Source organism: Lontra canadensis, unplaced genomic scaffold (assembly GCF_010015895.1).
Source record: "Lontra canadensis isolate GAN:19392208 unplaced genomic scaffold, GSC_riverotter_1.0 scaffold36, whole genome shotgun sequence".
NCBI classification, from domain to species: Eukaryota; Metazoa; Chordata; class Mammalia; order Carnivora; family Mustelidae; genus Lontra; species Lontra canadensis.
This window is the reverse complement of record NW_022631030.1, coordinates 3,943,816-3,971,530: the sequence shown is the minus strand read 5'-3', so window position 1 is coordinate 3,971,530 and position 27,715 is coordinate 3,943,816. Positions and strand designations below refer to the sequence as shown.

General features: G+C 47.9%; 3 protein-coding genes across 4 annotated transcripts; 1 reads left to right on the top strand and 2 right to left on the bottom strand.

Annotated features, from left to right (window-relative positions):
- The first annotated feature begins 41 nt into the window (after positions 1 to 41).
- RPS25 (ribosomal protein S25) lies at positions 42 to 2,042 on the top strand. The gene is made up of 5 exons (XM_032868685.1): positions 42 to 133; positions 358 to 453; positions 999 to 1,182; positions 1,825 to 1,924; positions 2,022 to 2,042. The coding sequence occupies exons 1-4, from the start codon at positions 131 to 133 to the stop codon at positions 1,917 to 1,919; spliced, it is 378 nt and encodes a 125-aa protein (XP_032724576.1). The 5' UTR covers positions 42 to 130; the 3' UTR covers positions 1,920 to 1,924; positions 2,022 to 2,042.
- CCDC84 (coiled-coil domain containing 84) lies at positions 2,034 to 8,718 on the bottom strand. Of its 2 annotated transcripts, XM_032868681.1 has the most exons (11): positions 8,544 to 8,718; positions 8,238 to 8,401; positions 7,550 to 7,648; positions 5,482 to 5,548; positions 5,348 to 5,410; positions 4,956 to 5,020; positions 4,705 to 4,810; positions 3,672 to 3,702; positions 2,501 to 2,590; positions 2,285 to 2,417; positions 2,034 to 2,200 (listed from the first exon to the last, which is right to left on the bottom strand). In XM_032868681.1, exons 1-11 carry the CDS (start codon positions 8,661 to 8,663, stop codon positions 2,101 to 2,103), a joined length of 1,038 nt encoding a protein of 345 aa, XP_032724572.1. In that variant the 5' UTR covers positions 8,664 to 8,718; the 3' UTR covers positions 2,034 to 2,100. The 2 variants fall into 2 exon arrangements, with proteins under 2 accessions (XP_032724572.1, XP_032724570.1); XM_032868679.1 differs by having other exon boundaries at positions 2,034 to 2,417.
- An 8,064-nt stretch (positions 8,719 to 16,782) lies between these two features.
- Positions 16,783 to 25,133, bottom strand: FOXR1 (forkhead box R1). The gene is made up of 6 exons (XM_032869010.1): positions 25,031 to 25,133; positions 19,630 to 19,704; positions 19,275 to 19,546; positions 18,801 to 19,024; positions 17,304 to 17,542; positions 16,783 to 16,856 (listed from the first exon to the last, which is right to left on the bottom strand). The coding sequence occupies exons 1-6, from the start codon at positions 25,089 to 25,091 to the stop codon at positions 16,828 to 16,830; spliced, it is 900 nt and encodes a 299-aa protein (XP_032724901.1). The 5' UTR covers positions 25,092 to 25,133; the 3' UTR covers positions 16,783 to 16,827.
- Between the last annotated feature and the right edge of the window lie 2,582 nt (positions 25,134 to 27,715).

Sequence of the window (27,715 nt, the reverse complement as noted above, 5' to 3'; positions counted from 1 at the left end):
GGCTCCGCCCCTTGCCCCGGAAGCGCTCGTTGCGGATGGAGGTTTCTGGGCCGGTTTGGGAGAGGCGCTTCCTTTTTGTCCGACATCTTAGTGAGGCTGCAGGGGTGGACGCTCCTCTTTTAGCTTCGCTATGGTGAGCTATCGGGAATGGGGGGCCGGGCTGTTCTGAGAGCCGGGCGGTGCTGGGGCGCAGCTGGGGCGCAGTTGTGGCGACACCGGACGGAGGGCCTCAGACCCGCCGGGCCGCTTCTTCGAGGTGGGTGGGGGGATTGCTTCACCCATGTGCTCCGGTAGTGGGGTTAGGACGGTGCGGGACTGCCTCGTGACCTTCCTGCATTCCCCCTTTTTACTCTACAGCCGCCCAAGGATGACAAGAAGAAGAAGGATGCCGGAAAATCGGCCAAAAAAGACAAAGACCCAGTGAACAAATCTGGGGGCAAGGCCAAAAAGAAGGTAGGCGTGAGCTCCCCCCCACCACCCAGGAGTGGGGGATATCGGAGACGCCGGACCCATGTGTCTTGGTAATAAGTGACGTGTAGGGCAAATGGCTTTTAAGGTTGTGCGGTTTAGAGTCCGATTATTAGAACTTGTACTCCTCGTCACCGTTCTGTTGTTTTGGAAGAATAGGGTGGTACACGCTACTTAGAAGTTAGCAGTGTGTATTCTGAGGCCTAGTCCATTATATTTTTAATTGGTATCGTGGGGTACAGCCTGTATCCGAAAGTCGCATTTTTATTTTTTCCCCCAGCCTAACGCATCTTTGGTACTGTTAGTGGCAGCTAGGGTTCCTTTTGTTTTGTGTCCTGGTTTCAATTTTTTGAGTCTTAGTGTGTAGAAATTATGTAAAATCTGAATTTCGTAGGTTTGTATAGGCCAAGGAACAGCCACCCTTGCAGTATAGCAGGAGGGCAGTGGAAGAGTTCTCGGACACCGGTTGTTGGAGGGGTGGGGGATGATGTCTTCAGAAGCACTGATTTTCTTTCTCTTTTGGTGAGCAGAAGTGGTCCAAAGGCAAAGTCCGGGACAAGCTGAATAATTTGGTCTTGTTTGACAAAGCGACATACGACAAACTCTGTAAAGAAGTTCCTAACTATAAGCTTATAACTCCAGCTGTTGTCTCTGAGAGACTGAAGATTCGAGGTTCCCTGGCCAGGGCGGCCCTTCAGGAGCTCCTTAGTAAAGGTGAGAGGGGTGTGTTGTACTGGCGTGCTTTTACACCTTAAATTGGCCTGCCTGTATTAGCCATCTTAAATGTTTTTACTGGAATTTTGTAAAGTAGGCACAGGCTGACCACTAGCCATAATATTCTAACCTATTACCCCCTTGTGTAGACCCCAGATCAGGGTTCATGGCCGCTTTTGTCCCGTGGATCCCTATGTCCTGTTGCTGGAGCTTCAGGATCCCTTGTTTTCAAATTCATTTTATTTAAAGAGTTACAAAAGAAACCCAATATTGAAATATGGTTGTGAAAATAGTAAAAGTTTTGGTAGGAAAGTATTTTTTACTTAAGAATACTTAAAATTTAGTGGTGATTTAATTACCATGATTTCATATTAATGTGAATGAATGTAAATGTTTTAAGCATCTGTAGTGTCTAATGTGGAAACAGTAATTTTTAAGTTAAAGCGCTGTGAGGGTAAGCATCCCAATAGCAGGTAATGGGCCCTTCATTTAGGAAGAAAAAATAAAATTAGATCATCACCAAGACATGAGGGATGTTTGCCTTTGTTATTAAACTCTAATGCTCAAATTCAGTATTTTTAGTGTCTATTAATCATTTCCTAGTACTGCATAAAAACCCTACCCTTATTTTTTTCTCTCTAGGACTTATTAAACTGGTTTCAAAGCACAGAGCTCAAGTAATTTACACCAGAAATACCAAGGGTGGAGATGCCCCAGCTGCTGGTGAAGATGCATGAACAAGGTAAGAACGAATGCGGGCTTGTGGTGTAGAAAGTATATACATCCCATTTTTGTATTAGGCTCTAGAGTTCTGATTCTTTTATTTTTATTTTTTACAGATCCACCAACTGTACATTTTGGAAAATAAAACTTTATTAAATCAAATAAGTGGGTATGTCTCTTTCCTAAGAAAAGGATTTAGGTATGGGTTTGTTGACTTGATAAAGTATCCAGAAACGATTGGCTTTTTTTATGTGACTGTTTGTTCCTTGCTGCAGCTTCCGTTTTGAACTGATGTCTGAAAGGAAATGAAAGGTTAGCGGGATAAAGGCTGACATCTCCAAAGGGATAGTGGGTTGGGGTCCTGGCAGTGGATCCACACCTGGATTGCCAGCGGCGTCCATTATTCCAGACCCGGCCGAAAGAGGGCAGCCAGCCTATACTGGTGCTGGAGCTATGATCAAAGTTGGCCCCAACTCTGTCCGGGGGGAGTTTCTTCAATTTCTGTTTTTCCTCTACAAAGAAGTAAACAGTTTTTAAACGGTTTTGCTTTGAGTAGGAAAATTTAGACAGCCCATTCTTGAATTTGTTAACTTACTTTCTTTAAGGAATTCTTCATAGGATGGTCCTATTTGTCGGTTTACAGAGCTGTATTCTTCATCCTGGACCATCCAAGGAGGTGTAGCACCTGGAAAAGGCCCATTAAGCAAGAATGAAGGCAGTCTTAAGTTTCAAACTACTGTGAAACATGCCCTTACCTAATGCTCAAAAGCAAAACCCAGGAATTTTGGACCATGGGCTGGTATTTAACAGCTTTGTTGAGGCATAACAGACCTACAACTGCCCAATGGAAAATACACAATTTGAAAAACTTTGAGTGAAACCATCACAGTCAAGATATTAAATATCACCACTATGTATTGTTCTGCCCCTTTAAAGGACTTCCTGCTATTCTCTACCTTTTCCCAACCCCAGGAAACTATGAATATGCTTCTGTTAATCTAATTTGCATTTACTAGTTATGTACCTTTTTTCAATCTGGCTTCTAATAATTGAGATTGATCTATGCTGCACTTAACAACAGTACCTTCTTTGTTGGGCACTGCTCTGTTCCTTCATTGAGGCACATTTGGATTCTTTTCAGCTTCAGTTTTGGGGTATTGAAACTAAAGCTGTGACCATCTGGTGTGCAAGCCTTTGTGCAGACATGTTTGCTTTTCTCCTGCAATGTCTGGATCATAATGGTGGGTGTATGTTTAACTTCTTAAATCCCTGAACTGTTTCTCCAATTGGTTGTGCCATTTTACATTCCCACCAGCAGTTTATGAATGTTTCTTCACATACACAGTCTTTAATTTTAGCCACTCTGATGAACCATCTTCTATGTGATTTTACTGAGTTTTGAGAGTTCTTCGTATATTTAAGATTCAAGTCCTTCATCAGATAGCACTTCATAATCAACCTTATTCTTTAAGAAAGTAATTGGGCACAGTCCGTTCAGTGTCCACCTTTAAAAAAGATTTCAATACGTGAGTGAGCACTGGGGTGGGGGGCGGGAGAAGAGGGAGAGAATCTTAAGCAGACTTGGTGCTGAGCCTGAAGCCTGAGGTGTAGCTCAATCTCACGACCCCAAGATCAGACCTGAGCTGAAACCAAGAGTCAGATGCTGAACTGACTGCATCACCCAGGTGCCCCCGAGATAATTAACTTTGAAAAAGTAATAAAATAATTGGCTCTTACCATCTGAGAAACACTGCTCTGGGCCTTACCTGAGTGGATGTTACCAATTCCTGGTGTATCCTGTGGTTGGAAATGGGGGTGGGGGGGGGAAATCCCAGATAAGAAACTGATGACAATATGTTCCCAACTAGAAAAAGGACAAAGCCGCGGGCGGGCGGGTGGTTGGGGGTGGAAGCACCACAGTGCTACTTCTGTCCCATGGTTGGTGTTAAATTTTAAAAGCACAGATAACTGAAAGAGTCCTATCCCTCAAAAGACTTACGGTCTTAGTAGTGAAGATGTCCAAAAATAGAGTGCCTACTAGGTGCACATTAGCAAAACTCTTTCCTCACAGGACAGTATATATTGTGGGGGAGAGATTTAAGCATTAATTACACAGGTGACATTTTCAGCTTTTTACATGGTCCCATGTACATTTATAACAGGCAACCTGTTCACAGAAGCCTTCCATGAAAAGGTGACCTTTGAGCTAGGCTGAAGAAAGGTAGGCCTATCATTTAAGGCAAGGGAATGACACGTGCAGAAACCACAAGATGCACAGTATGGTTGGAGTGTACAGGACATGAGGTGAGGCAGTGGCTTTCTGTGTTCAGAACAGGATTACAGGGGGCATAGAAACTTAAAAGTGTAACACAGGACATCTAGCCAGGAGGTAAAACAGGCCTACTCCTCGACAGGATGTAGGAGATGAAAGAAGAGGAAATAACTCGGCTACAGTTCTGTTAATTTAGGGACAGTAGGGGTTAGCTTCAGGTGCCTGTGGAATGTTTACAAATGTCCTAAATTGAGCAGAAACGGGGGGTTCTATAGAGGATGCCTAGGAGTTGGCACTCCTCAGTGGCAGTGGGGGCAAGAGGTGTGGATGAGATCACTGGACGGTGGGGAAAGAGGTCTAAGAACACATGTCTCTGTCAAAATCTTTAAAAAAACCCAACACACTATGGAGCGGTGCAGCCAAGAGACAAGATCTGGATGGCCAGAATAGGTACAAAACATGTGACAGATGGATGTCCTGGGAATTGAGGGAGCACTGGCCCTTCCTGACTCACTTATCCAAGGTACCTGATGGCCGATGAATGTCAAAGGTTGTCCTGTCTCCATCCAGTCAAGCTCTGGGGCAGGTGGCAGGTCCAAGTAGGAGGGCTGCTGTGAGGCGGAGGCCACTAGACTGAAAAAGACAAGCAGGAGCCAGGCTGGCAGAGGAGGTCCTTGAGCCATGAGGACAACAGAGGTGAACTCTTGCCATTTTCCAACCAAAAAGGTACAGAATGCTCTAACAATCCAAACTCAACGAGATTCCTTAGCAATTTTACCTGTTGGTCCCTTTCCAGCTTCCAAGTGCTGAAGAGCCTTCTTCTGGGTCTGGCACTGGCTGAGGCTGAGTTTGATTCAGGAAAAATAAATGTGTCTTGGATGCTTAAGAGTCTGCCTAGGCCATGCTCCCACCCTCCAGTAGGAAACAAATTAGCATACTGACATATGGTACTGCCCATTTTGCAAACTTCCTTTTTTCCCCTCCCAGCTCAGCCCACAACGCCACTGACAAGGCCTGCCCCCTGGCGGACAGGTAAGGGAATTCAAGCCGAACAGATGAAGTACGGAGTCCGTGTGTTCTAGAAGAGCTGGTAGGTGAAATGCTGGACCTGGGAGAACCAGGGATCAGATGGATTTGGATACTGCTCTGGCTCCTCCGAGGGACACCAACCTCTAAGACAGACCGAACCAGCTCCTGCCGGCTGTGCTCCACCTCACGAATCTGAGCTGCCATCTGTGGGGGAGAGGCTGCTTAGCTTGGTACAAGGCCAGGGGGCTGTGTCCTTCAGTGGCCTTTTAACTCACTTCTTTGATCACCTCATCCTCCTTTTCCTCATAGGTATCCAGACTTTTCACCATGGATTTCTTGAATCTGAAAAGAAAAAGGGCAAGTCAGCCAAGAACCTGTATCTGCGGGTTACAAAAAGATCCTCAATAGATCATTTTTTCTTCAAATTTTGGATAATTTCAAAATTACAAAAACAAACTAGAACAATTAACACCCATGGACCTTTCGCCCAGATTCACTGTAAACATTTTGCCATACTGGCTCCACTTTTCTTCTAGCACATAATTCCTTTTTGCAAAATCAAAAATGGGCTTTAGAACATCATGAGACTTAAAGTTATTATCCTACGATACACACAGGAAGGTATCAGAAAAGTACCGATACTACCAATATCACTATCAACAATATAACTACTAACCAAAGCTCAGGATTTCTCCTGTTCTTCAGTCCTTAGTATATATCCTAAGGCTATACAGTCAGAATTTTGTGTTGAAGTTACTTGAATTCTGACTCTCTTATAACTTATCAATTTGATATATAATTATGATAATCTGTCATTGGTTTGCAATGAGTTTTAGGATTTGCTTTCTGGCCTGATTTTATTTTGTAATTTATTTTTATAAATAGTGTCCCACAGCTCACACTATAGTTACCTAGCCCTTTTTGTTTCAGAGTGGCCCTTTTTGGTGGGTGGGCAAGGACATGGGAAGCTGGCACTCCAGGTTTATTTTCTTTGATCTTTAAGTGATAACCTGTCTAAATCTAAAAGTGGCTTGTGGTATCTTTACCAGTCAAAGCAGTCAGACTTGGCTTTGCCTTGTGCGTGTGCACGTGAAATGTATAAAGTTCAAAAGTCAAAACTGGGGTGCCTGGGTAGCTCAGCTGGTTAAGCAACTGCCTTCAGCTCAGGTCATGATCCCAGCGAGCCCAGTGTCAGGCTCCTTGCTGAGGGGAGTCTGCTTCTCCCTATCCCACTCCCCCTGCTCATGCTAGCTCTTATACTCTCTCTAAATAAACAAAATCTTAAAAAAAACAAAAAAACAAAAAATGAAAACTAATAAAAAATTCAGAGTCCAGGGGCACCTGGGTGGCTCAGTGGGTTAAAGCCTCTGCATTTGGCTCAGGTCATGATCTCAGGGTTCTGGGATCGAGCCCTGCATCGGGCTCTCTGCTTAGTGGGGAGCCTGCTTCCCCCTTTCTCTGCCTGCCTCTCTGCCTACTTGTGATCTCTGTCTGTCAAATAAATAAATAAAATCTTTAAAAAAATTAAAAATCAAGGAGTTCATTCTCATAGTTCTCAATTATAACTTTTTCTGCTCAACTATTCTTTATTCCCACCAAACACCGTTTGGAGCTGGGCCAGGGTGTAAGGAGTTAGTGCTTTTTGGCCTCAGTTCTCCATCTCCTGCCCAGTTTGAACCACAGATTTGAAGGCAAGGTAGTAGGATTTAGGCATTTCTCACCATTCCTTCATTATTCTCCACACTGAATAGGAAACAATAATAGAGGTCATGAGTTTTTCCGTAACTTTGGTTCCGGGATCCCCTTGGGTTCCATTCCCCATAATCTCAATATTGTCCTAATAAAAGTAGTGCGAGGCCATCTGTGTCCTTTTCCTGAAGCAGCACTCACACCTGCTCTACGCTGGCCAGCTGACTACACTCCAGTTTCTCAAGGTCCTTTAGGGGCCAGTTAAAATAGAATCTAAAACTATTCAAAGTGGGCACTGAGTGAGTACCAGCTGCTTGCACACACAATTAAAAAGCCTCTTCTATTCCTAAGGGACCTTAATATTCTCTGTACCACACATTTAAATAATTGATTATAGTGAACTTTTATTATATACTATTCTCTATTTGCTCAATGGATTGTAAACCCCATCCCCCAACTAGAATATAAACTTTTCAAGGACTCTATCATACTTCTTTTGTGTCCAGTATAGTGACTAGAATGAGTGCTATGAAGACAACAGATACTTACAAAGGCCCTGCAGAACTTTCCAATTAACAGAGAAAGCTCCAGTACCTGACACAGACCCAGAGAAGTCCCATTCTGTTATTTCACCTTTCATAATCAGTGACTTACCTGGCATAGTCCTGGGGGGAGATCAGAAACTTCTCTTTCATTTGGAACTCAGCCTTGTTCTCCCACCAGAATCTGTTGGTTGCTTTCTTGTGTTCTGGGCTGAGAATGAATGGATAATCTCAATGACAGATTATAGAGTACTACTCAGACATCTAGGCATTATATTAAGTAATGCACACTGATATCTGGGTTTCTGCCTCTGGGCAAGGATAACAGAATACTGTTACATCTTCCAGATGTCCAGTCTCCCCTCTTCCAATAAAAATGGGAGAGGGGCGCCTGGGTGGCTCAGCCGGTTGGGTGTCTGCCTTCCACTCAGGTCATGATCCTGGGGTCCTGGGATCCAGCCCCACATCCGGCTCCCTGCTCAGCACGGAGCCTGCTTTTCCCTCTCCCACTCCCCCTGCTTGTGTTCCCTCTCTGTCTCTCTGTCAAATAAATATCTTAAAAAAAAAAAAGGAAAGAAAGAAGGAGAATCTGGGAGGAGATGATGGGAGGTAACCCTCTACCACTAAGACCATGGCAACCATAAGCCCTCCACGCCTCAAAGATGCGAGGCTATAAACTGACTGGACCCACCCCAATCCAATCACAAAAGCGTTCCTCCTCTCATGCATCCGAAACCACCCCCCCCACCCACCCACCAGGATGCGAATATGCTGGATGCGGCTCCCAGGTCGGATCTCACCTGGCCAGATGCTCCAGCAGCCCCCCGTGCAGCACGGTCAGGTTTCCGTGGCTCAGGTGTTTCCGCACCTCACAACCGCAGCAAAGGCACCAGCAGCGCCGCTCGTGCTCGGGCACATAGCGCTCCACCTGGGCGGCGCGGACCGCCTTGCGGGCGGCCTCTACCTGCGGCGGAGAGGGGAGAGGACCGGAGAGCTCAACCAGGACCCCAGTGGAACCCCCACGTCCCATCCTCTCGCGCCCTCCCTGTACTGCCCGCATCCCCCACCCAGGCCGTCCGCGGCCACTTCCCGCCTCCCGTCCGCACCTGGGGCAGGAGCCGCTCCAAAGCTGCCTTCAGCGTCCGCTGGTGCTTGCGACTGTAGACGTGTCCGCGACCACAGAAGAAGGTCTGGCGGCACAGAGGGCAACGCTGCGCCGGCGCCATGGGCCCAAGAGCCGGTATCTGCTACGCGCAGCAGCTCTTTCGCTCTTCGGTGACCCCTGACCCCTCGGGGGCGGGGCGAACCCAGCGCTTCCCCCGCGACCCCCAGCGGCAGGCTGGTGCCACTGCAGAACCATCTGCGGCTGCGCGAGTCCCGCCCCGGGCTCTCCGCGGTCGGGTGCACCCAGCCGACATCAATATTCCCAGATGCTATCCACCCAGAAAAAGTGGCGGCACCGCTGTGCAGATGCCCGGGAAAGAGCGCGCGCGACAGTTAGGTGCCACTGCAGGACCGCAGACCGCACGCATGTCGGGGCATTGACAAGGACCCGCATTAGACAATGGAACACATTGTAACTAGTATTACAGGGTGCTCACTGTGTGGCCAGAGCTTTACATTCACGAGGCACTTAATCCTCACCATAGCCCTACGTGGCGTACTATTATTACCGACATTTTACAGATGGGAAAACTGAGGCACGGGGAGAAAGTAACTGTGTGGAAGGTTGCACAGATGCGAAGCATCAGAGGCAGCACCTTTCATGCTCTGCTGAACCAGATGGTGGTAAGGAAGCATGCTGGAGGTGGCCTTCATCTAAGACCTAATCACAGCCATATACCGCCCCGGGGGGAGGGGGTGTTCTGAGCAGCTGTTACTATAAAACTGTAAAAGGGAGGCTATGAAAAGGGTGCAGAGTCATTGCTGAGGGTTAACAGACATTTTTATTCTGTAAGCATGCTCACTCAGTGGAATTTTCATTCTTTACAAGCTACTTTTCCTAGAATGAACAGCCTTCCATCTGTCCTGCTCCCCTAAGCCTTAGGGCTTAAAGTGAATTGCTCCCTACAGGGCTGAAATCTCCAGGCTGTGATCTCTACCCTAGAGTACCCCCAAAAAAGCCTGGGGCCCAGCCCAGACCTTACTGATAGGAGGTGCCAGACAGAGCTAACAGAGTCCGAACTTCACTTGGATTTGTTACCAGTACTGGTGCATTAACCTGGATGGGCTACAATGTCTGTGGGCGTATACACAGTCAACTATACCTAATTCCAGCCCAGAAAGTAGCCAGACCCCCCTTCAGATCTTGACCTCCTCTTGGAGCTTCCCAGTAGACTCAGGCCTCTGTCAGATGTGACTCATTTTAAAGACCCCACAACGCTCAATGCCTTGACCTCCCATCATTTCCCTGGAAGGGTCATTCCTGGACCTTAAAATTGCTCCTTTGAATTCAAACTCTGAAGTTGTATTCTGACCACCATCTTCCATCCTCCCATGTGGCCTTAGTTTCCATCTTTCCTTTAACTGCAGGAAGATCTCCATTCCTGAAGATGAGTACTCTTATTCATTCACTCAGAAAACTGTCAGCATCTACCAGCTGCTTTGCTCTAGATTCTCAAAGTGTGGCCTCCAGGTCAGCAACATCAACGTCTGGGAGCTTGTTAGAAGTGCAAATTCTTGGGCCCCACCATAGATCTACTGAATCAGAAACTCTAGAGTGGGAACCAGCTATCTATAGTTTAATGAGTTCTTCAGGGGATTCTAATGCTTAATCAAATTTGATAACTAGTGGTCTAGGTTTTAGGTCCTCTTTGCCTTCACTTTACTCACTGAATCCCACGACCGTTCCCATCACACTCTCATGGCAATCTATTACTTCCCTTGACCATCCCAGACCTCTCATTTCATCAAACCCCAAAAGCAGATCAACCCAGCCATCTGTTTTCCTCATTTGTTCCCAGGTGCCTAGTGTAGACTACACTGCTTCGACTTCCACTACCTTATTACCCCTCTGCAGTTTTGCTTTTGAAACTGTTTCCCTAAAGTTCTGCACCATGGAGTGCTCATTCAGTTGCAACTGAACTTGACTGTGTGAAATGGAATTCAACATCTTCCACCTGAGAACATCCCCTATTTTCATCCTCCCAGGGAACACCACCAAGCTAAATCCTGGAGTTTTGGGGAGAGTTATCTTTGATACCGGCTTTCACTCACTCCCCATATCCACCATGTTCAAGTTGTCTTACTGGATTATATATTACTGGATATACTCCTAGAGCAAACCTTGTTTCAATTCCCTTGTTCTTTTGCTTGGATTCATGTAAAATTCTTCTAACGGGTTTCCAAATGTGCGGTCTAAGTCAGCTCCATTTATCCTTCAGACTCTGGATTTAGGAAAGTCTCCAAGTGACTTTCTGGATTAATTTAATGCCTCTAAATTAGCATCAGGAAAAAATTTAAATTTCCCAGGATGACTTTCAAAGTCTTTTACAGCATGTTTCCCAAATTCTTTTTGTCTTATCTCCCATCACTTCCCTGACCTCCTCCACCACCTCCTCCAGACAATATGCTGGAGTACTGTGCACTTCAGCATCTTCCAGACCTTGGTTCCCTCTGCCTAAAATTTACTTCCTTCCAGCCCTGCCTAATAAATTCTATGATAAAGGATCTGAAATACGAACGAGAATGGAATTTCCATGTGGCTGGTGGCTTTGTCTGGCACATGGTAAGCTCTCAATCATTCACAGGCTCCTGTATCAATGTATTATTGAATAAATGAAATGTCACCCGTTTTGTGAAGCCTTCTAGAGTTGTCTGCAGGATTTTTTTTTTTTAGAGATCTTATTTAGAGCACCTGGGTGGCTCAGTGGACTAGGCATCTGCCTTTCGCTCAGATCATGGTCCGGGGGTCCTGGGATCGAGCCCCACATCAGCCTCACTGCTAGGTGGGGAGTCTGCTTCTCCCACTGACACTTCCTGCTGCTCATGCTCTCTCTCACTCACTCAGGTTCTCTCCTTGAAAAAAATAAAATCTTTTAAAAAATAAAAATTTTATTTATTTATTTATTTATTTATTTGTCAGCGAGAGAGAGAGAGAGAGAGAGAGAGAGAGAATGCACAAGCAGGGGGAATGGCAGGCAGAGGGAGAAGCAGGCTCCTGAAAAGCAAGGAGCCCAATGAGGGACTTGATCCCAGGACTCTGGTATCATGACCTGAGCCCAAGGCAGATGTTTAACCTACTGAGCCACCCAGGAGCCCTAAAATAATAAAATCTCAAAAAAAAAAAAAAAAAAAAAGCTAAACTAAAAGTTTTTCTATGCTTTGACATCACATTTATATATGTGAACATGATTTCTGTCACATTTGTAGTCATATCCAACATATTATTTTGCTGGGGTTTTTTTCTCCCCAGAATGTGTTGTGGATACCTGCGTTAGCACACAGGACATAATATTAAATACCGTCTATATCCTGATGACTCTCAGATGTATTTACATCTTCAGCTCAGACTTATACTCCAAACCCCACACTTACAACAATCATCTACGTGATGAAACTGCCCTGATGTCTCACAGAGTCTAAAGATTTTATTTATTTATTTGTCAGAGAGAGAACGAGAGAGCACGAGCAGGGCGAGCGGCAGGCAGAGGGAGAAGCAGGCTCCCCACTGAACAAGGAACCCGATGTGGGACTCAATCTCAGGACCTGAGCCAAAGGCAGGTGCTTAACACACTGAGCCATGCAGGCATCTCTCAGATTCTAATCAGAACTGCTCGGGGCGCCTGGGTGGCTCAGTGGGTTAAGTGTCTGCCTTCGGCTCAGATCATGATCCCAGGGTCCTGGGATCGAGCCCCACATCGGGCTCTCTGCTCAGCAGGGAGCCTGCTTCCCCCTCTCTCTCTGCCTGCCTCTCTGCCTACTTGTGATCTCCATCTGTCAAATAAATAAAATATTAAAAAAAAAAAAAGAACTGCTCAAACCTGCTCTGCCTACAGGCTTCCCCACCGCACTGTTCTCCCCAGTTGCTCAAACCAAAAATCTCAGCCTCACTTCCTCCTGTGTCCAACCAGTCCTGTTGACTCACCGATGCCGCCTGCAAGCTGCATCTCGGATCATCCTGCTTCTCTCCAGTTCTCGGGCCGCTGCCCCAGTACATCTGGGCTACTGCATCGTCTCCTAACAAGTCCTGTTGCTTCCATGTGTGCCCTCCTAGCAGCCACTGCCAATGAGTAGCTAAGCAGAATTTAAAAAATAAGGTGCACCTGGCTGGCTCGGTCTGATGAGCATGCATGAGACTCTTGATCTTGGAGGTTGTGAGTTCAAGCCCCATGTTAGGTGTAGGGTTACTTAAATAAAATTTAAAAATAAATAAAATCAGGTTCTGTTACTTTCCACTATACTTGAAAAAAAAAATTGAAATCCTTCTAGAAAGGCTCACAGAGCCTGGTCTCTGCCTCCCTCCCCAATCTCACCTGGGTCTTTCTCCCCTAATTTACTATATTCTGTTGTCCATGGTCTTATCCCCATTCCCTCAATAGGCAAAGGTGAGGAGGTCCCTCCCTCCCAGACTTTGTCCACTTTGTTCTCTCTACAAAACACTTTTCCTCCCCATTCTGCAGCCTGGATACTCAATATCCAGGTCTCGGCTAAAATGTCTTAGAAAGGACTTCTCTGGGGTGCCTGGGAGGCTCAGTCAGTTGAGCATCTGACTCCTAATAGGGACTCAGGTCATGATCTCAGGGTGTGACATTGAGCATCAGGCTCCCTGCCCAGTGCAGAGTCTGCTCAGGATTCTCTCTACCCACCTCTAAAATAAATAAATAAATCTTTAAAAAAAAATGGACTGCTCTGACCTCCTCTTCAGTCTAAGTATCTGTATTGTTTCCTCTCACAATCACCTAATATTTATTACTATTTCTTATCATTGAACATTAATGGGACTGTTTAATATCTTTCTTTTAAGATTTTATTTATTTATTGGACAGAGAGAGAGATCACAAGTAGGCAGAGAGGCAGGCAGAGAGAGAGGGGGAAGAAAGCTCCCTGCTGAGCAGAGAGTCCGATGCGGGTCTCGATCCCAGGACCCTGAGATCATGACCTGAGCCAAAGGCAGAGGCTTTAACCCACTGAGCCACCCAGGCACCCTGTTTCATATCTTTCTATCTGGACTGAAAACTCTGAGAGAAGGACCATTTTGGGTTTCACTGTATCTTTAGCACCTGGTGTTGGGGGGGTGCTCTGGCTGCACAGCGCTGGGTGGGTCCAGAGCGAAGGACATGAATGACATGGTCCTTCTACCCACTCCCCAGTGCTATCACACAGAGACTAGCACGCAGGTGGTCTGGGAGGAGAGAATCACAAAGCACTTCCAAGTGCATTAGGGAAAGGCCATTGCTCCAACCGGGCACCTGCCCGGGTCTGTCCTGTCTTTTCCTTGGAACCACTTTTTCTTCCCATCCTGTCGCTGCTCTTCCGCACCTCCTCAGCCTGCCCCCTGCTTCCTAGGAGCATCAGCAGTGCCCCACAGAGTCTGGCTGGCTTTGGGCACTTCTGGACAAGTAGGGGCTGTTGTTTTCTAGACCTGGGAAGAAGACCCAGTGCTAACTCTTCCTGTGAGAAGCCTTCCCTAACTCCTCCAGACAGAGCTGATTGTTGTCTTCTCCGTGCTCCCAGAAAATATGGAATGTGCCTTTTAGAGAAGTTACTAGTGACCAGTCATAACAAACAGCGTGATCCTACTACCTGACAAGCCCTACGCTAGGCTCTGTGGGGCTGGACATAAACATGAGTTGTCCTCACTGGTTGCCGATGTCACTGTGTGTGAGCATGTCTGGGCAGGAACTATATTTTATATGTTGCTTGGTTCACTGGTCCTCTACCCCACCAGCCTTAACATCCTAGGAATAGAGCAAACGATTTATAAGACTGTTTTTACCATCCTGGGGTGTTTGGGTGACGCAGTTGGTTGAGCATCTGACGTGGTTTCGGCTCAGGTCGTGGTCTCAGGATGTGGGATTCAGCCCGTGACAGGCTCTGTGCTCAGCAGGGAGTCTGCTTGAGATTCTCTCTTCCTCCCCCCCTCCCCTCCACAGTCCTCTCTCTCAAATAAATACATAAATCTTAAAAAAAAAAAAAAAAAAAGACTGTTTTGGGCACCTGGGTGGCTCAGTTGTTAAGTGGCTGCCTTCAGCTCAGGTCGTGATCCCGGGGTCCTGGGATCGAGGTCTACATCGGGTTCCCTGCTCAGTGGGAACCTCTCACTCTCCCCCTGCTTGTGTTCCCTCTCTCTGTCAAATAAATAAATAATCTTTTTAAAAAAAAGTTTTTACCTCTTGAATCTTACTGATAAAATAATTTACTAACACATGTAATTTTAAAAAGGTTGATATAACACTTTAACTGTAATATAACAAAAATAAAGGTAGAGAAATTTATGAAAAAAAGTACATTTCAATAGATAAACGAGATTTGAAAATAGGAGATAGTTGGAAATTTGCACATACCTATGGTGAGAAGAGTTTAGATTTAAGAAAGGATATTCAAATGAGTACTGAAAATAATTTTTCTCTATATTGGCTGCCTTGATATAATAACTAAATATTTGTTTGTACATGTAGACTCCCCGTGAGAACAGCAGACATAAACACAGACTCATACAGGCGTGTGGTATCGGTAACTTAAATATCAGAGCAGCTTTGCTGTCAGTGAAGTGATTTTCTGAAATGGCAAACAACTCTTGGTAAACTTCCAAACAAACAAACAAAAAAAAACCACAAAAAACCCACAATTATCCTTCACTTTACAGAATAGTTGCATTCCTGAAAAGTTCATTATATCTTAAAATGATGCAACAAGTACTTTCTGCTTAGCTGTAATACCAAGTTAGTTTCCTGGCTGAACTCCTTGTCTACAGCCCCAGGTATAAGGGTCCATTCTTCAAGGTCAAAGGCTGCCCCTGGGGGGCAAGGGGAGAGCAGGAGAAGGAATGAGCAAGGTCATCCAAATTCAGTATTGTCTTCAAGCACTGTCTGAATGTCTGGGGCATTGGGATACAGCTTTGAACTTTGTTCCTGGGGCGCCTGGGTGGCTCAGTCCATCGAGCCTCTGCCTTGGCTCAGGACATGATCCCAAGGTCCTGGGATCAAGCACCATGTCAGGCTCCCTACTCAGCGGGGAGTCCGCCTCTCCCCCTCTCTCTCTTCCTCCTTCCTCCTGGCTTGTGTGCTCACTCTCACTCTCCTCTCTCTAATAAATAACATCTTTTAAAAAACCCAAAACCGGGGCGCCTGGGTGGCTCACTGGGTTAAGCCTCTGCCTTCGGCTCAGGTCATGATCCCAGGGTCCTGGGATCGAGCCCCGCATCAGGCTCTCTGCTCAGCAGGGAACCTGCTTCCCTTCCTCTCTCTCTGCCTGCCTCTCTGCCTACTTGTGATCTCTGTCTGTCAAATAAATAAATAAACAAAATCTTTAAAAAACCCAAAACCAAAACAAACAACAATGACAAAATACCCTTGTTTCTTTCTCACTCACCCCACGAGGCTTCTCTGTATTCCCCTCCGACCTGAGGCTGGCACCTGGCCCTGCCCTGGATGCCAGCTCCTGCCACCAGGAAAGCACAGCAGCCCAGCTGGGATCTGAAGCCGCTGAGAACTCAATCCACTGGTGCTCTGGCTTCTGCAGGGCGTGGTGGAGAGGAACAGCAAGGGGGATGGGCCCCAATCTTGGCTCCAAGTTCCCAACCCTTGCTCAAAACGGTTAAATGGACGCCTGGGTGGCTCAGTGGGCTAAGCGTCTGCCTTCAGTTCCAGGCGTGATCCCAGGGGCCTGGGATGGAGCCTCATGTCAGGCTCTCTGCTCCGCAGGGTCCGGGGAGCCTGCTTTTCCCTCTGCCCGCCACTCCCTCCTGCTTGTGTGCTCTCTCTCTCAAATAAATAAGTAAAATCTTAAAAGGTTTGCCCTTCTCACTGCTCCTTCTTGGCCTGCTAGGAGGGTCTGTTTTTCCTTCAACTGCCCCACAGTGATGTCTTTCCTTAGGCTTCTTTCCACTGTTTCCAGTTGATTACAACCCCTCCTGTGAGCGGTGGGCTGCTCTGAGCTGGCATCTCCCAAGACTGTCCTCATAATCCAGAAAAATGGGAACAGCTCCAGGATCCTGAAGGGGGTTGAGTATTTTCTTCCTTTGGGAAAAGGAGGACGTGGGCTCCCTCTGCGGGACGCCAGGTCAATGGTGTCAACTTCCAGCCTCAGAGCTGACCTCCACCTCCATCCACCCTGTCCCCAGCCCCAGAGACCACATACACACACACACACACATACACACACACACACACACACCAGGCTGCTGCAGGTAACTTTAATACGGGATGGGCTGACTCCTGCTTCTTGGAATTAAAGGTCAAAGAGGAAGGGCATCACATCTGTAAGAAAAAAAGAGTCAACAGAATCTATCCGCCCTTTGCAACTGCTGTTCCCTCAGCCCAGATCATGTCACGGCAGATAATCTACTTCTCCCTCAAGGCCCGAAGGCCACCAGGTCTCCAGAAAAAGAAAAAGCCTCCTTTGCACCTAACTGCTCATAGCCTGCTTCTCTCACTATGTGGTCACCATTTCCACGGGCTGTGAGGTCAACTGCACCTCAGTTGTTTCTCTGTCCTCCCCCTGGACCACCAGGACATGCCTGTGTGGGGTGGGGTCCCATCTCGGGCAGGCACTATCCCAGAGTCTCAGGCCACTGGCATCTTCTCCCCTTCCCACAGGATGTGCCCCCCAATAGTGTGACCCAGGCTCCCTCCCTGCACACTCAGCTTCGCGTCCAGACAGTCGGGTCCCCTGCCCTGGGCCCCTCGCGTGACAGGGCCTCTCACCTGGCTGGCTCATGCACTGCTGGATACTCTCCAGGCGCGTGGAGACCAGGGCACGGGCCTCCTCGGCAAAGCGGCGGTGTCCCTCCTCGGTCAGCTTCCAGAGGCAGGAGCGGGGCCGCGTGCTGGCTCCGACCTGCATGCCGACCGGCACTTTCTCAAAGCTGTCTCGGAAACAGAGGTTGTGACGGACGGTATTCTTCCAGCCTTCTGGAGCCGTCCGGAAAAAGGGGAAATGTTGTCTGTGGACAGGGAGGAATGGTCAGGAAGGGCCCAGTTCCTGGGGGAGAGGCCCTGTCTTGAGACTTCTGTTCTCCCCCAGGGGCCAGGAGCCCCAGCCCCTCTCTCATGGCGGGGAGAATGGCAAGCCGGCCTCGAAGACCGGCTCTTTGCTGACGGAACACGTGGCAAAACCCGACCTGGTGTGTTGCTTGTCCAAACCCTCATCTTTTAAACCCAGTTTATTGCTCGCATTCCCAGGCTCATTTTCCTCCTTCCCTCTGAGGGCTCAGGACTGAGACTTGCAACGCGAACAGAGCAGAATCAGGCCCATCAGCTCCTGTGAGAGGAATCCAGGTCAAGGAAGGACACCACTGGTGGATTAATATTCTGAGACTCGCCCGCTAGAGGGAAAAGGTCCGGGAAGCTCCTCACACTCCTGTGTACACGACTCTCAAAGCTAAATGTAATTCAACTGGGCTCCCCTGGGGGTGTGCGGGGCGGTGGCCGGCAGGCCAGCCCAAAGGGAAAGCTTGCAAGACACTGTTGGGGAAACCAGACTTTCTACTGGAAAATTCCTGACAGGAAGGAAAGGAGAACTTCTGACCCAGATGAATTCATATTTTAAAGAACTAAGGTATAGGGGTATCTGGGTGGCTCAGTAGGTAAGCATCTGCCTCTGGCTCAGGTCATGATCCCAGGATCCTGGGATCGAGCCCCATGTCAGGCTCCCTGCTTCTCCCTTTCCCTCTGCTGTTCCCCCTGCTTGTGCTCCTCTCCTTCTCAAATAAATAAATAAATAAAATCTTAAAAAAACAAAAAACAAAAAACCCAAGAAACTAAGGTATAAAACAGTTGGGGGTGCCTGGGTGGCTAAGTGGGTTAAAGCCTCTGCCTTCGGCTCAGGTCACGATCCCAGAGTCCTGGGATCGAGCCCCGCATCGGGCTCTCTGCTCGGCGGGGAGCCTGCTTCCCCCCGCAACTTGTGATCCCTGTCTCAAATAAATAAATAAAATCTTTAAAAAACAAAACAAAAAAACAGTTGTATTTTTTAGATGTGAAAGAGAGTGGATGTGGATATCTTCCCGCACACAGGATACGTGGACACACGTCTGGGGACAACCCGAAGCAGTGCCTGGGAAAAGAAGCCTGGGAACACACTTATCCTTTCAGACCCACATGGGAAGCCAAGGCAGCAGCCCAGGACCATGGGCAGATCGGAAAGTATCAGGCCAGGGTCCCTGCCCTCCCCCCTCACAGGGCCACCCCGGGGGCACATACCGAGTGAAACTGTAGATCTGTTGCACGTTGAGGCCACAGGGGGGACTGTTTCTTAATGCCAGTGCAATTAGGTGGAAGTAATTGAGGGGGGGCCGGGACCAGAGCCTCCCCTCCTGGCTGCTGCCTTGCCGGAGCCTCCGACTCTGGAGGGGGGCCCTTTTGTGAGGGGGCGGGAGAGCCACAGAGGAGCGGTCATCCTGGTCCTCGGCCTCCTCTTCTGTGAGCTAGAGGAGCACAGAGTAGGAACTGGTCCTAACTCCACGGCCTCTGCTCCGGGGGGCGGGGGGTGCAGTGGCAGGGAGGGGGGTGGTCTAGGGCCACTTGTCTGGGCTTCTCCCCAACCCAAGGGGGAACGGCTGATTTCTGAACCCATTAACCCTTGGTTATCCCTAAGCAAACACCTCTCCACTGTATCATCCCGAAGCCGCCCTGCCTACAGCCCCAAGTCCGGCCCACGGGCCCAGAAATTCCTACCTCCCAGGTGCTGGGGGAAGAGGCAAACCGCTTCCGCTTCCGAGGGGGAGACTGCTCGCTGGAAGAAGGCAGCGACTCTGACTCCACCGCTGCTGCCGCCTCCGAGCAGCAGCTGGTGTTGGCGAAGTCTTGCTCTTTGGGGGGCAGCTGAGGGGAGGGGAGTGTGCTTGGCAGATGCGCCCACTGGCGAGGTTCTCGGACCTCCAGCTTTCCAGGGGGAAACACGATGTTGGGGTTTACCCACATCCACAGGTTGGGCTCAAGGGCTGGGCCTGTGTGGAGAGAAGGAGGTTGTGCGCCACAGCTCTCTGGCTCTGGGGGCCGGCCCGAGCAGAACCCACTCCCCGCTACTCACCATCGTCATCAGGGCTGGCTGTTTTGTTCACAGGTTCTTTTGGTGGCTCAGCTATTCGGAGTCTATATCTGGCAACTGACAAAAAGAAAGACAGAAGAGGGTCGAAACATCCTAGGATTTCCACTGCGGCCCCAGGATCCTGGGCCTGGAAGGTTCTCTGGGAGATGGCTGTGGGCTCTCCCCAGGGCATGAGGACACCAAATTTGACTTCTCTGACCTTCTCATTCTCCTCACTCCACACACCCTGTGCCCCAAGCGAGCTCAGGAATGCCTGTGACTTCAGCCTCCATCTCTCAGTTCAGGGCTTCCAAATCTTTACCTCTAGCCAGACGGCTCTGCTTGCCCATAAACAGAACTGCCTATGGGAGGTCTTTATCAGAACAACCTGCAGGCACTTCGAAATCAACATTTCTAAAACCAAACTCCATCTTCCTGCTCTTCCTCCTGTGTACCTTGTCTCAGCAAGTGGCACTGCCACCTACCCACTCCTTCAGGCCAGAAATGTGCAAGTGTTCTTGACTTCTGATCTCTTCTTTCCGGTCTAGCCACACCCAGGCCATCCCCAAGTCTGGGAGCACCTGAATGACGTTTATGTTTCTCTGCTGCTCTAACTTTAATCCCACGGCAGTTGGAGCATCTTCCTAAAATATCAATCCAATCTCGTCACCTTTCTACTTAAAAACTTTCTGATGGCTTTCCATGAGGGCCAAATTGAAGTTCCTTTTTTTTTTTTTTAAAGATTTTATTTTTTTATTTGACAGAGAGAGATCACAAGTAGGCAGAGAGGCAGGCAGAGAGAGAGGGGGAAACAGGCTCCCCGCTGAGCAGAGAGCCCGATGCGGGGCTCAATCCCAGGACCCTGGGATCATGACCGGAGCCGAAGGCAGAGGCCTAACCCACTCAGCCACCCAGGTGCCCCTCATGTCTTCATTTATTCAGAACTCCTGTGTCCTTAAACAGTGGTTGCATCTTTCCCATGAAAGTCTGGTTCATTCTTTGATGGGTTAACTCCTAGATACTTTATAATTTTGATTGTTACTGCAACCAAATAATATAATTATTTATTATTTATTATTATTATATTTTCCAGTTTCTTCAGGCTATGGAGGAACAGTGTTTATTAGTATGCTGTTCTTATTATCAGCAAACTTGCTGGGCCCTTATTGGTTCTAATAATTTGTATATTGATTTTGTATAGTTTCTATCTTAACTTTCTTTTTTCTATAAATAATAGTAGTTTTGTCTTTTTCTTTCTTTCTCTTTCTACTTTTTCCTCTTTTCAGGATGCCTGGGTGGCTCAGTGGGTTAAGCATCTGCCTTTGGCTCAGGTCATGAACCCAGGGTCCTGGAATCGAGTTCTGCATTGGGCTCCTTGCTCAGTAGGGAAAATGCTCCTCCCCTCTGCCTGTTGCTCCCCTTGCTTGTACTCACTCTCTTTCTCTCTCTCTCTCTCTCTTTTTTTTAAGATTTTATCTATTTGACAGAGAGAGAGAGATTACAAGTAGGTGGAGAGGCAGGCAGAGAGAGAGGGAGAAGCAGGCTCCCCGCTGAGCAGAGCCCAACGTGGGGCTCGATTCCAGGACCCTGGGATCATGGCCCGAGCTGAAGGCAGACACTTCAACCCACTGAGCCACCAAGGTGCCCCACTCACTCTCTTTCTCACTCTCACAAATGAATAAAAATCTTAAAAAAAAAAAAAAGAAAGACCTGTACTTTTTCCTCTTTTCAAATACTATGTTGAACATTATTAGTAATGTAATGGGAATCCTTTCTAATTATTGAGTTCTTCAATAAGTATAACCTCATTTTCCAGATAAAAACCTAGATTCAACTGCCATATGATGACACTCATTGGGCCTGGGGCGGGGCGGGGGGAGGTGGAAATAGATCTCCCTAATCCCGAGGAGCCAGCATAGTGCTGAGCCCATAGCTCTAATACACACTTGATGTGCTTCTAGCCCACCACGTATTCATCCATCCAGTTAAGCTGAGCTCCTCCCATTTGTCTGGGAGTGAACAAGACAGACCTGGAGATAGGCCTTAAGCAAAGTAATTATGATAAAATGTGTGTTATGAGTGTTTGGATAGGCGGTCAGAGAAGCCCTATTTTAGAAAGATGTTTAAACAGAAACAGGATGGGGGCACCTGGATGGTTCAGTCGGGGGAGCATCCAACCTTGTGATTTTGGCTCAGATCATGATCTCATGGGTCAAGGGAAGGAGGCCCACATCAGGCTCGGTGCTCAGCGGGGGTCTGCTTGAGGTTCTCTTCCTTCCCCCTCTGCCCCTTCCCCCACTCACTCACACTCCCCCTCTCTCAAATAAGTAAATCTTTTAAAAAAACAGAAACATGATGGGTAACTAGCCATTAACTAGGGCAGGAGGAAGAGGAAAGAGTGTCTGGCAAAGATAACGGCTTGTGGGAAGGCCTGGGATCTCAAGTGTGGTGTGTTGGAGATGAGGAGAGAACCTGAGAGGAATGATGACACTGATGAGGAGCTAGGGCCTTGCAGACTATCTCAAGGAACTTCAATTTGGGGGCACCTGGGTGGCTCAGTGGGTTAAAGCCTCTGCCTTCGGCTCGGGTCATGATCCCAGGGTCCTGGGATCGAGCCCTGCATCAGGCTCTCTGCTCGGCAGAGAGCCTGCTTCCTCCTTTGTGCCTGCTTCTCTGCCTACTTATGATCTCTGTCTGTCAAATAAATAAATTAAATCTTAAAAAAAAAAAAATCTGTCCTACCAGAAGTTTCCTCTGTCTCAGCATGAGGCCATCCACATAAAAAATATATAGTATGGTATAAAGTGACAACTAAGATGGGGAAAAAGGACACAGCCATCCTTTTAGTTAACCAGCCAAAACTTTGGAGGAGTCATGTTCTAATCTCTCTTTCTTAGACTATGCCTTCTCTGCCACCACCCTGACCCTCCAGCCTACCACCAGCTCTTGTCTGGATTACAGCAGTAGCCTAGTTTACTGGCTTCTTATCTCCACATTCAACACCTCAGCCACAGTGATATAGATCATGCAGGATCAGTTACATAATTTGCAGGGCCCAGTGCAAAATGAAAATGAAGGGTTCTTTGTTCAAAAATTAAAAATCTGGGGCGCCTGGGTTGCTCGGTGGGTTAAGGCCTCTGCCTTCGGCTCGGGTCCTGGTCCCAGGGTCCTGGGATCGAGCCCCACATCGGGCTCTCTGCTCGGTGGGGAGTCTGCTTCCCTCTCTCTCTCTGCTGCCTTTCTTGCCTACTTGCGATCTCTGTCAAATAAATAAATAAAATCTTTAAAAAAAAAGAATAAAAAAAATTAAACATCTTAAGACATTGAAAGCAGAGCATCAAACCAAGTACCGGCCACCTATGCAACTACATGGGTCACACCGTCGGGAATCATTGTCACTCCTTTGCTCAGAACCTTTCAACCATGCCACAACTTATTGAAAGTCAACCCTATGGTCCTTAAAGTTGCACATGGGCTCTTCTAGATCTCTGTTCCACACCCTGTGAACTAACCTCTGTATTTGACTTTGATCCAGCTTCACTGGCCTCTTTCCTGTGCCTCAAACACCCCAGGCATATTGCCTCCTTAGGACTTTTGTCCTGACTATTTCTTCTGCCTGAGAAACTTTTCCTCTAAATATCCTCTTGGCTCACTGTCTCACCTTCTTCTACCCTCTGCTCCAATATTATGTTCCCAAGGAAGCCCAACCTGATGACCCTACTTAAAACCGTGGCTGCCACCACCTCAACCCACAGCCACCACCATTTCCGAGCCCTCTTACTGTGTCCTTTTTCCCCATCTTAGTTGTCACCTTATACCATACTACATATTTTTTATGTGGATTGTCCGTCTGCCCCCAGTAGAATGTAAGCTTCATTTAGACTTGTCTGTTTCACTCATTATGTATTACCAGTGTCTAGAATATCGCCTGGCAAATTGGAGGTGCTCAATAAATATTTCTTACTCAGAGGCGCCTGGGTGGCTCCATGGGTTAAAGCCTCTGCCTTCAGCTCAGGTCATGATCCCAGGGTCCTGGGATCGTGCCCCACATCCGGCTCTCTGCTCAGCAGGGAATCTGCTTACCCCCACCCCGCCCCGCCTGCCTCTCTGCCTGCTTGCGATCTCTAATAAATAAATAAAAATCTTTAAATATTTCTTACTCAACAAAAACTTTGGAATTCATTAGCATTACTTAAGGAGGCAGAGAGCTGGAGACAATATAAGTCTTCATTAGCAAGGAGAACTAAAATGCAAAAGGTAGTATACACAGATGCAAAAGGTAGTATACACAGATACAAAAGGTAGAATACCACCCAGCCATCAGAAATAAGGAACTACATCTTCATTCAGCAACCAGAATGGCTCTCAAAAACATGTGAGTAGGCAGGGGCGCCTGGATGGCTCAGTTGGTTAAGCCACTGCCTTCAGCTCAGCTCATGATCCTGGAGTCCCAGTATCAAGTCTGACGTCAGGCACCCTGCTCAGCACAGAGTCTGCTTCTCCCTCTGACCCTCCTCCTCTAGTGCTCTCTCTCAAATAAATAAAATCTTAAAAAATAATAATAATAATAGTGCGAGTAGGCCAAGGGGGGGAAAAAAAAGAATAAGCATTTAGTAAATTAAGGTCATCTCTACACAGAAAATAACGTTAAATAGTTCTCAAAGATACACCTATCTAAAGATATTAAAACAATTAGGGTAGATACAGGGGAGTGTGGGAGGTGACGGAAGGTGGGGTGAGGGCGTGGGGGGTGCACTGAAGGGGGACAATGGACTAATCCAAGCACCTTGCCCGAACAGATGGCAATAATGTACCACAAACTAGGAGGTGATACCTCCACTCTCTGCCCCTGAGGTCCCAAGAAAAGTCCTCTTTCTAAAGACCCTGACGGTCAACCATTCGTTCAGCAAATATTGAGCGCCTCTAGGTGTCAGCCAATGTACTAAGAGGAGGGCTACAGCCTGGAACAAAAATGATAACTTTTTAAAAAAACAGAACAACGAGGGAAATGTGTGGTGTGCCAAATGGCGGTAGGCGCCATGGGAAAAGGGCCGCGGTGAGGCCTAGAAGGTTCTGGGACTGGGAGGACAGTGGGGTGGAGGTGGCAGGTGGCAGGCAGGCGAATGGATGCCCGGGTGGGACCCACTGCCCGCAGGGGGGGTTCTTCGTCTCGAGGCCCGCTTTGCCCGGGGCGGGGAAGGGGCGGGGAGGGGGCGCAGGCTCAGCTGAGGGGCAAGGGCCCGCGAAACCGCAGCGGGCTCCACGTTGGCCCGCGGGACCCGAGGTGGGGGACAGGGGGGCTGGGTGCCGGGGTGGGGGGTTGCCGGGGGCGAGCGCTCCCGCGCCCCGCGAGGACGCCCCCCGCCGCCCGCCGCGCCCCTCCCCCACGGTCCAGCGCACTCACGGTTCTGCTCCGCCGGGGGCAGGTGCGCGGTGGTGAAGGCCAGAAAGGACTCATTGCCCATGTCCCAGTCCAGCAAGCCCGGGACCTGGCCATGGAGGCTGGCCCAGAGGTCGTGGTGTTGGAGTTTCAGGTCCACCTTCAGAGAGAGGAGAGGTCGCCCGGCAGGGGGTGGGATACTCGAGACACTGAGGCTGAGGCCTCGCCCCGCTTCCTCAGAGCCCGGGCTCGGATCCGGTTAGTTGGCGCCCGCTCAGGTGTGGAGAGTCCTCAATTTGACGCCTTTAATCGCCTCTGGCCTGCACCGGCTGCTCTCTGCGACCTCTCTCCTCAACCCCTACACTTTCGTTTTGGGGCTTGGGGGTCCTGAAGGGAGGGATCCCGGGCCGTCTTCCCGCTCTGCATTTGCACCCAGCTCTTCCTGTGTTTGGTAAGTTTCCCTACCACCACCCCTGATGAACCATCCCGGCATCGTATCAATAGTTACTTTTAGAGGTTCTGATAGATTCTGCGGCTTATCCAAGATCTCACCCATAGTACTTGGTGGAGATAGGACTGGAAGGTGGGGTTTTCTTGGTTTTTTTTGGGGGGGGAGGGGGTTGAGATTTTATTTAGGGGCGCCTGGGTGGCTTAGAGGTTAAGGATGTGCCTTTGGCTTGGGTCATGATCCCAGGGTCCTGGGACCACCGGCTCCCTGACCAGCCGGGAGTCTATTTCTCCCCCTACTTCTCCCCTCCCTGCCCCACCCCACCCCCATGCTTTCGTGCTCTCTCTCTCAAATAAATAAGATCTTTTAAAAAATAAATAAAAAATAAAGATTTTATTTATTTGTCAGAGAGAAAGAGAGCACAAGCAGGAGGAGCTGCAGGCAGAGGACGAAGCAGGCTCCCCGCTGAGCAAGGAGCCCCATGTGGGACACCATCCCAGGAGCCTGGGATCATGACCTGAGCTGAAGACCGACTGAGCCACCCAGGAGTCCCAGGAGGGTGTTTTGTTTTGTTTTGTTTTCTTGGTTTTAAAAGATTTTATTTATTTGAGAGAGAAAGAGAAGAAGAGTGAGAGAGAGAGAGAGCACAGGTTGTGGAGACCAGGACAGAGGGAGAAGCAGACTCCCTGCAGAGCAGGGAGCCCAAGGGAGGACTCCATCCCAGGATCCTGACTGGGATGCCAAATGGGACCCCTGGGATCATGACTTGAGCTGAAGGCAGTCGCTTAACTGACTGAACCACCTAGGTGCCCTAAAATTTGTTTGTTTGTTTGTTTTAAAGATTTATTTATTTATTTATTTGACAGACAGAGATCACAAGTAGGCAGAGAGGCAGGCAGAGAGAGAGACTCCCTGCCGAGCAGAGAGCCCGATGTGGGGCTCTATCCCAGGACCCTGGGATCATGACCTAAGCCGAAGGCAGAGGCTTAACCCACTGAGCTACCCAGGCGCCCCTAAATTTTGGTTTTTAATCATTTCAAACTTACAGAAAAATCCCAAGAACGGTATAAAAATTCTTGTATATCTGAATCCTATAAGCCACCAATGACACCAAGTATTAACATTTTATCACATTTTAATTTTTCTCTCTGTAAAAAAGACATTTATTGTTATTTTTCTGATCTAAGGGTAATTTGCAGACATAATGCCCTTCACCCATAAATACTTCATTGGTTATTTCCTAAAAACAGGGATATTGGCATATATAACCAGAAAGCCAGAAATGATAATCAGAAACTTAATCAGAAAACTTAACATTGACTCAATACTATATTTAACATACAGATACTATTCAAATTTCACTAATTGTCCCAACGACGTCCTTTATATAAGTTTGCTCCCTGGTCTAGGATCCGGTACAGGCTCATGCAGTGTATTTCATCTTCAAGTCTTTTGTTCTCCTTTCATCCCGAGCAGTTTCTCAGCCTTTTTAATCTTTCATAACATTGACATTTTGGGAAGAGTATAGGACATTTTTTTTGTAGAATGTCCCTTAGTTTAGGTCTGTCTGATGTCTGCTCATAATTAGAATTGTGCATTTGGGGCAAGAATATCACACGAGAGAGGTTGCCTCCTTCTCAGTAACTCACACCAAGAGGCACACGATGTTAGTGTGTCTCATTATTAGTGATGCTAACTTCAACCACTTGGTTTAGTGGTAGCCACCAGGTTTCTTGAGGGTAGTTATCCTCCCTCTCTCTCCCTGTCTCATAATTAGTAAGTAATTTGTGGGGAGATACTTTGATCTAGAATCCTGTTCCTTAGGACACCTGGCTGGCTCAATCAGTGGAGCATGTGACTCTTGATCTCAGGGTTGTGAGTTCGAGCCCCACCTTGGGTGGAGGGATTACTTAAATAAATAAAATTTTATTTAAAAAATAATAAATAAGGGCACCTGGGTGGCTCAGAGGGCTGGGCGTCTGCCTTCAGCTCTGGTCATGATCCCAGGGTCCTGGGATCTAGTCCGGTGTTGGGCTCCCTGCTCAGCAGGGAGCCTGCTTCTCCCCCTCCTTCTGCTGCTCCTCCTGCTTCTGCTCTCTCGCTCTGTCAGGTAAATAAATAACATCTTTAAAAAAATAAAAAATAAAATCTTGCTCTTGAAAAAAAAAACAAAAACAAAAACAAAAAACCCTAGTCCTCACCAAGCTTAGGCCCATTAATTCTAGTATCCATTTATGATCCTTGCCTGAATCAATCATTAC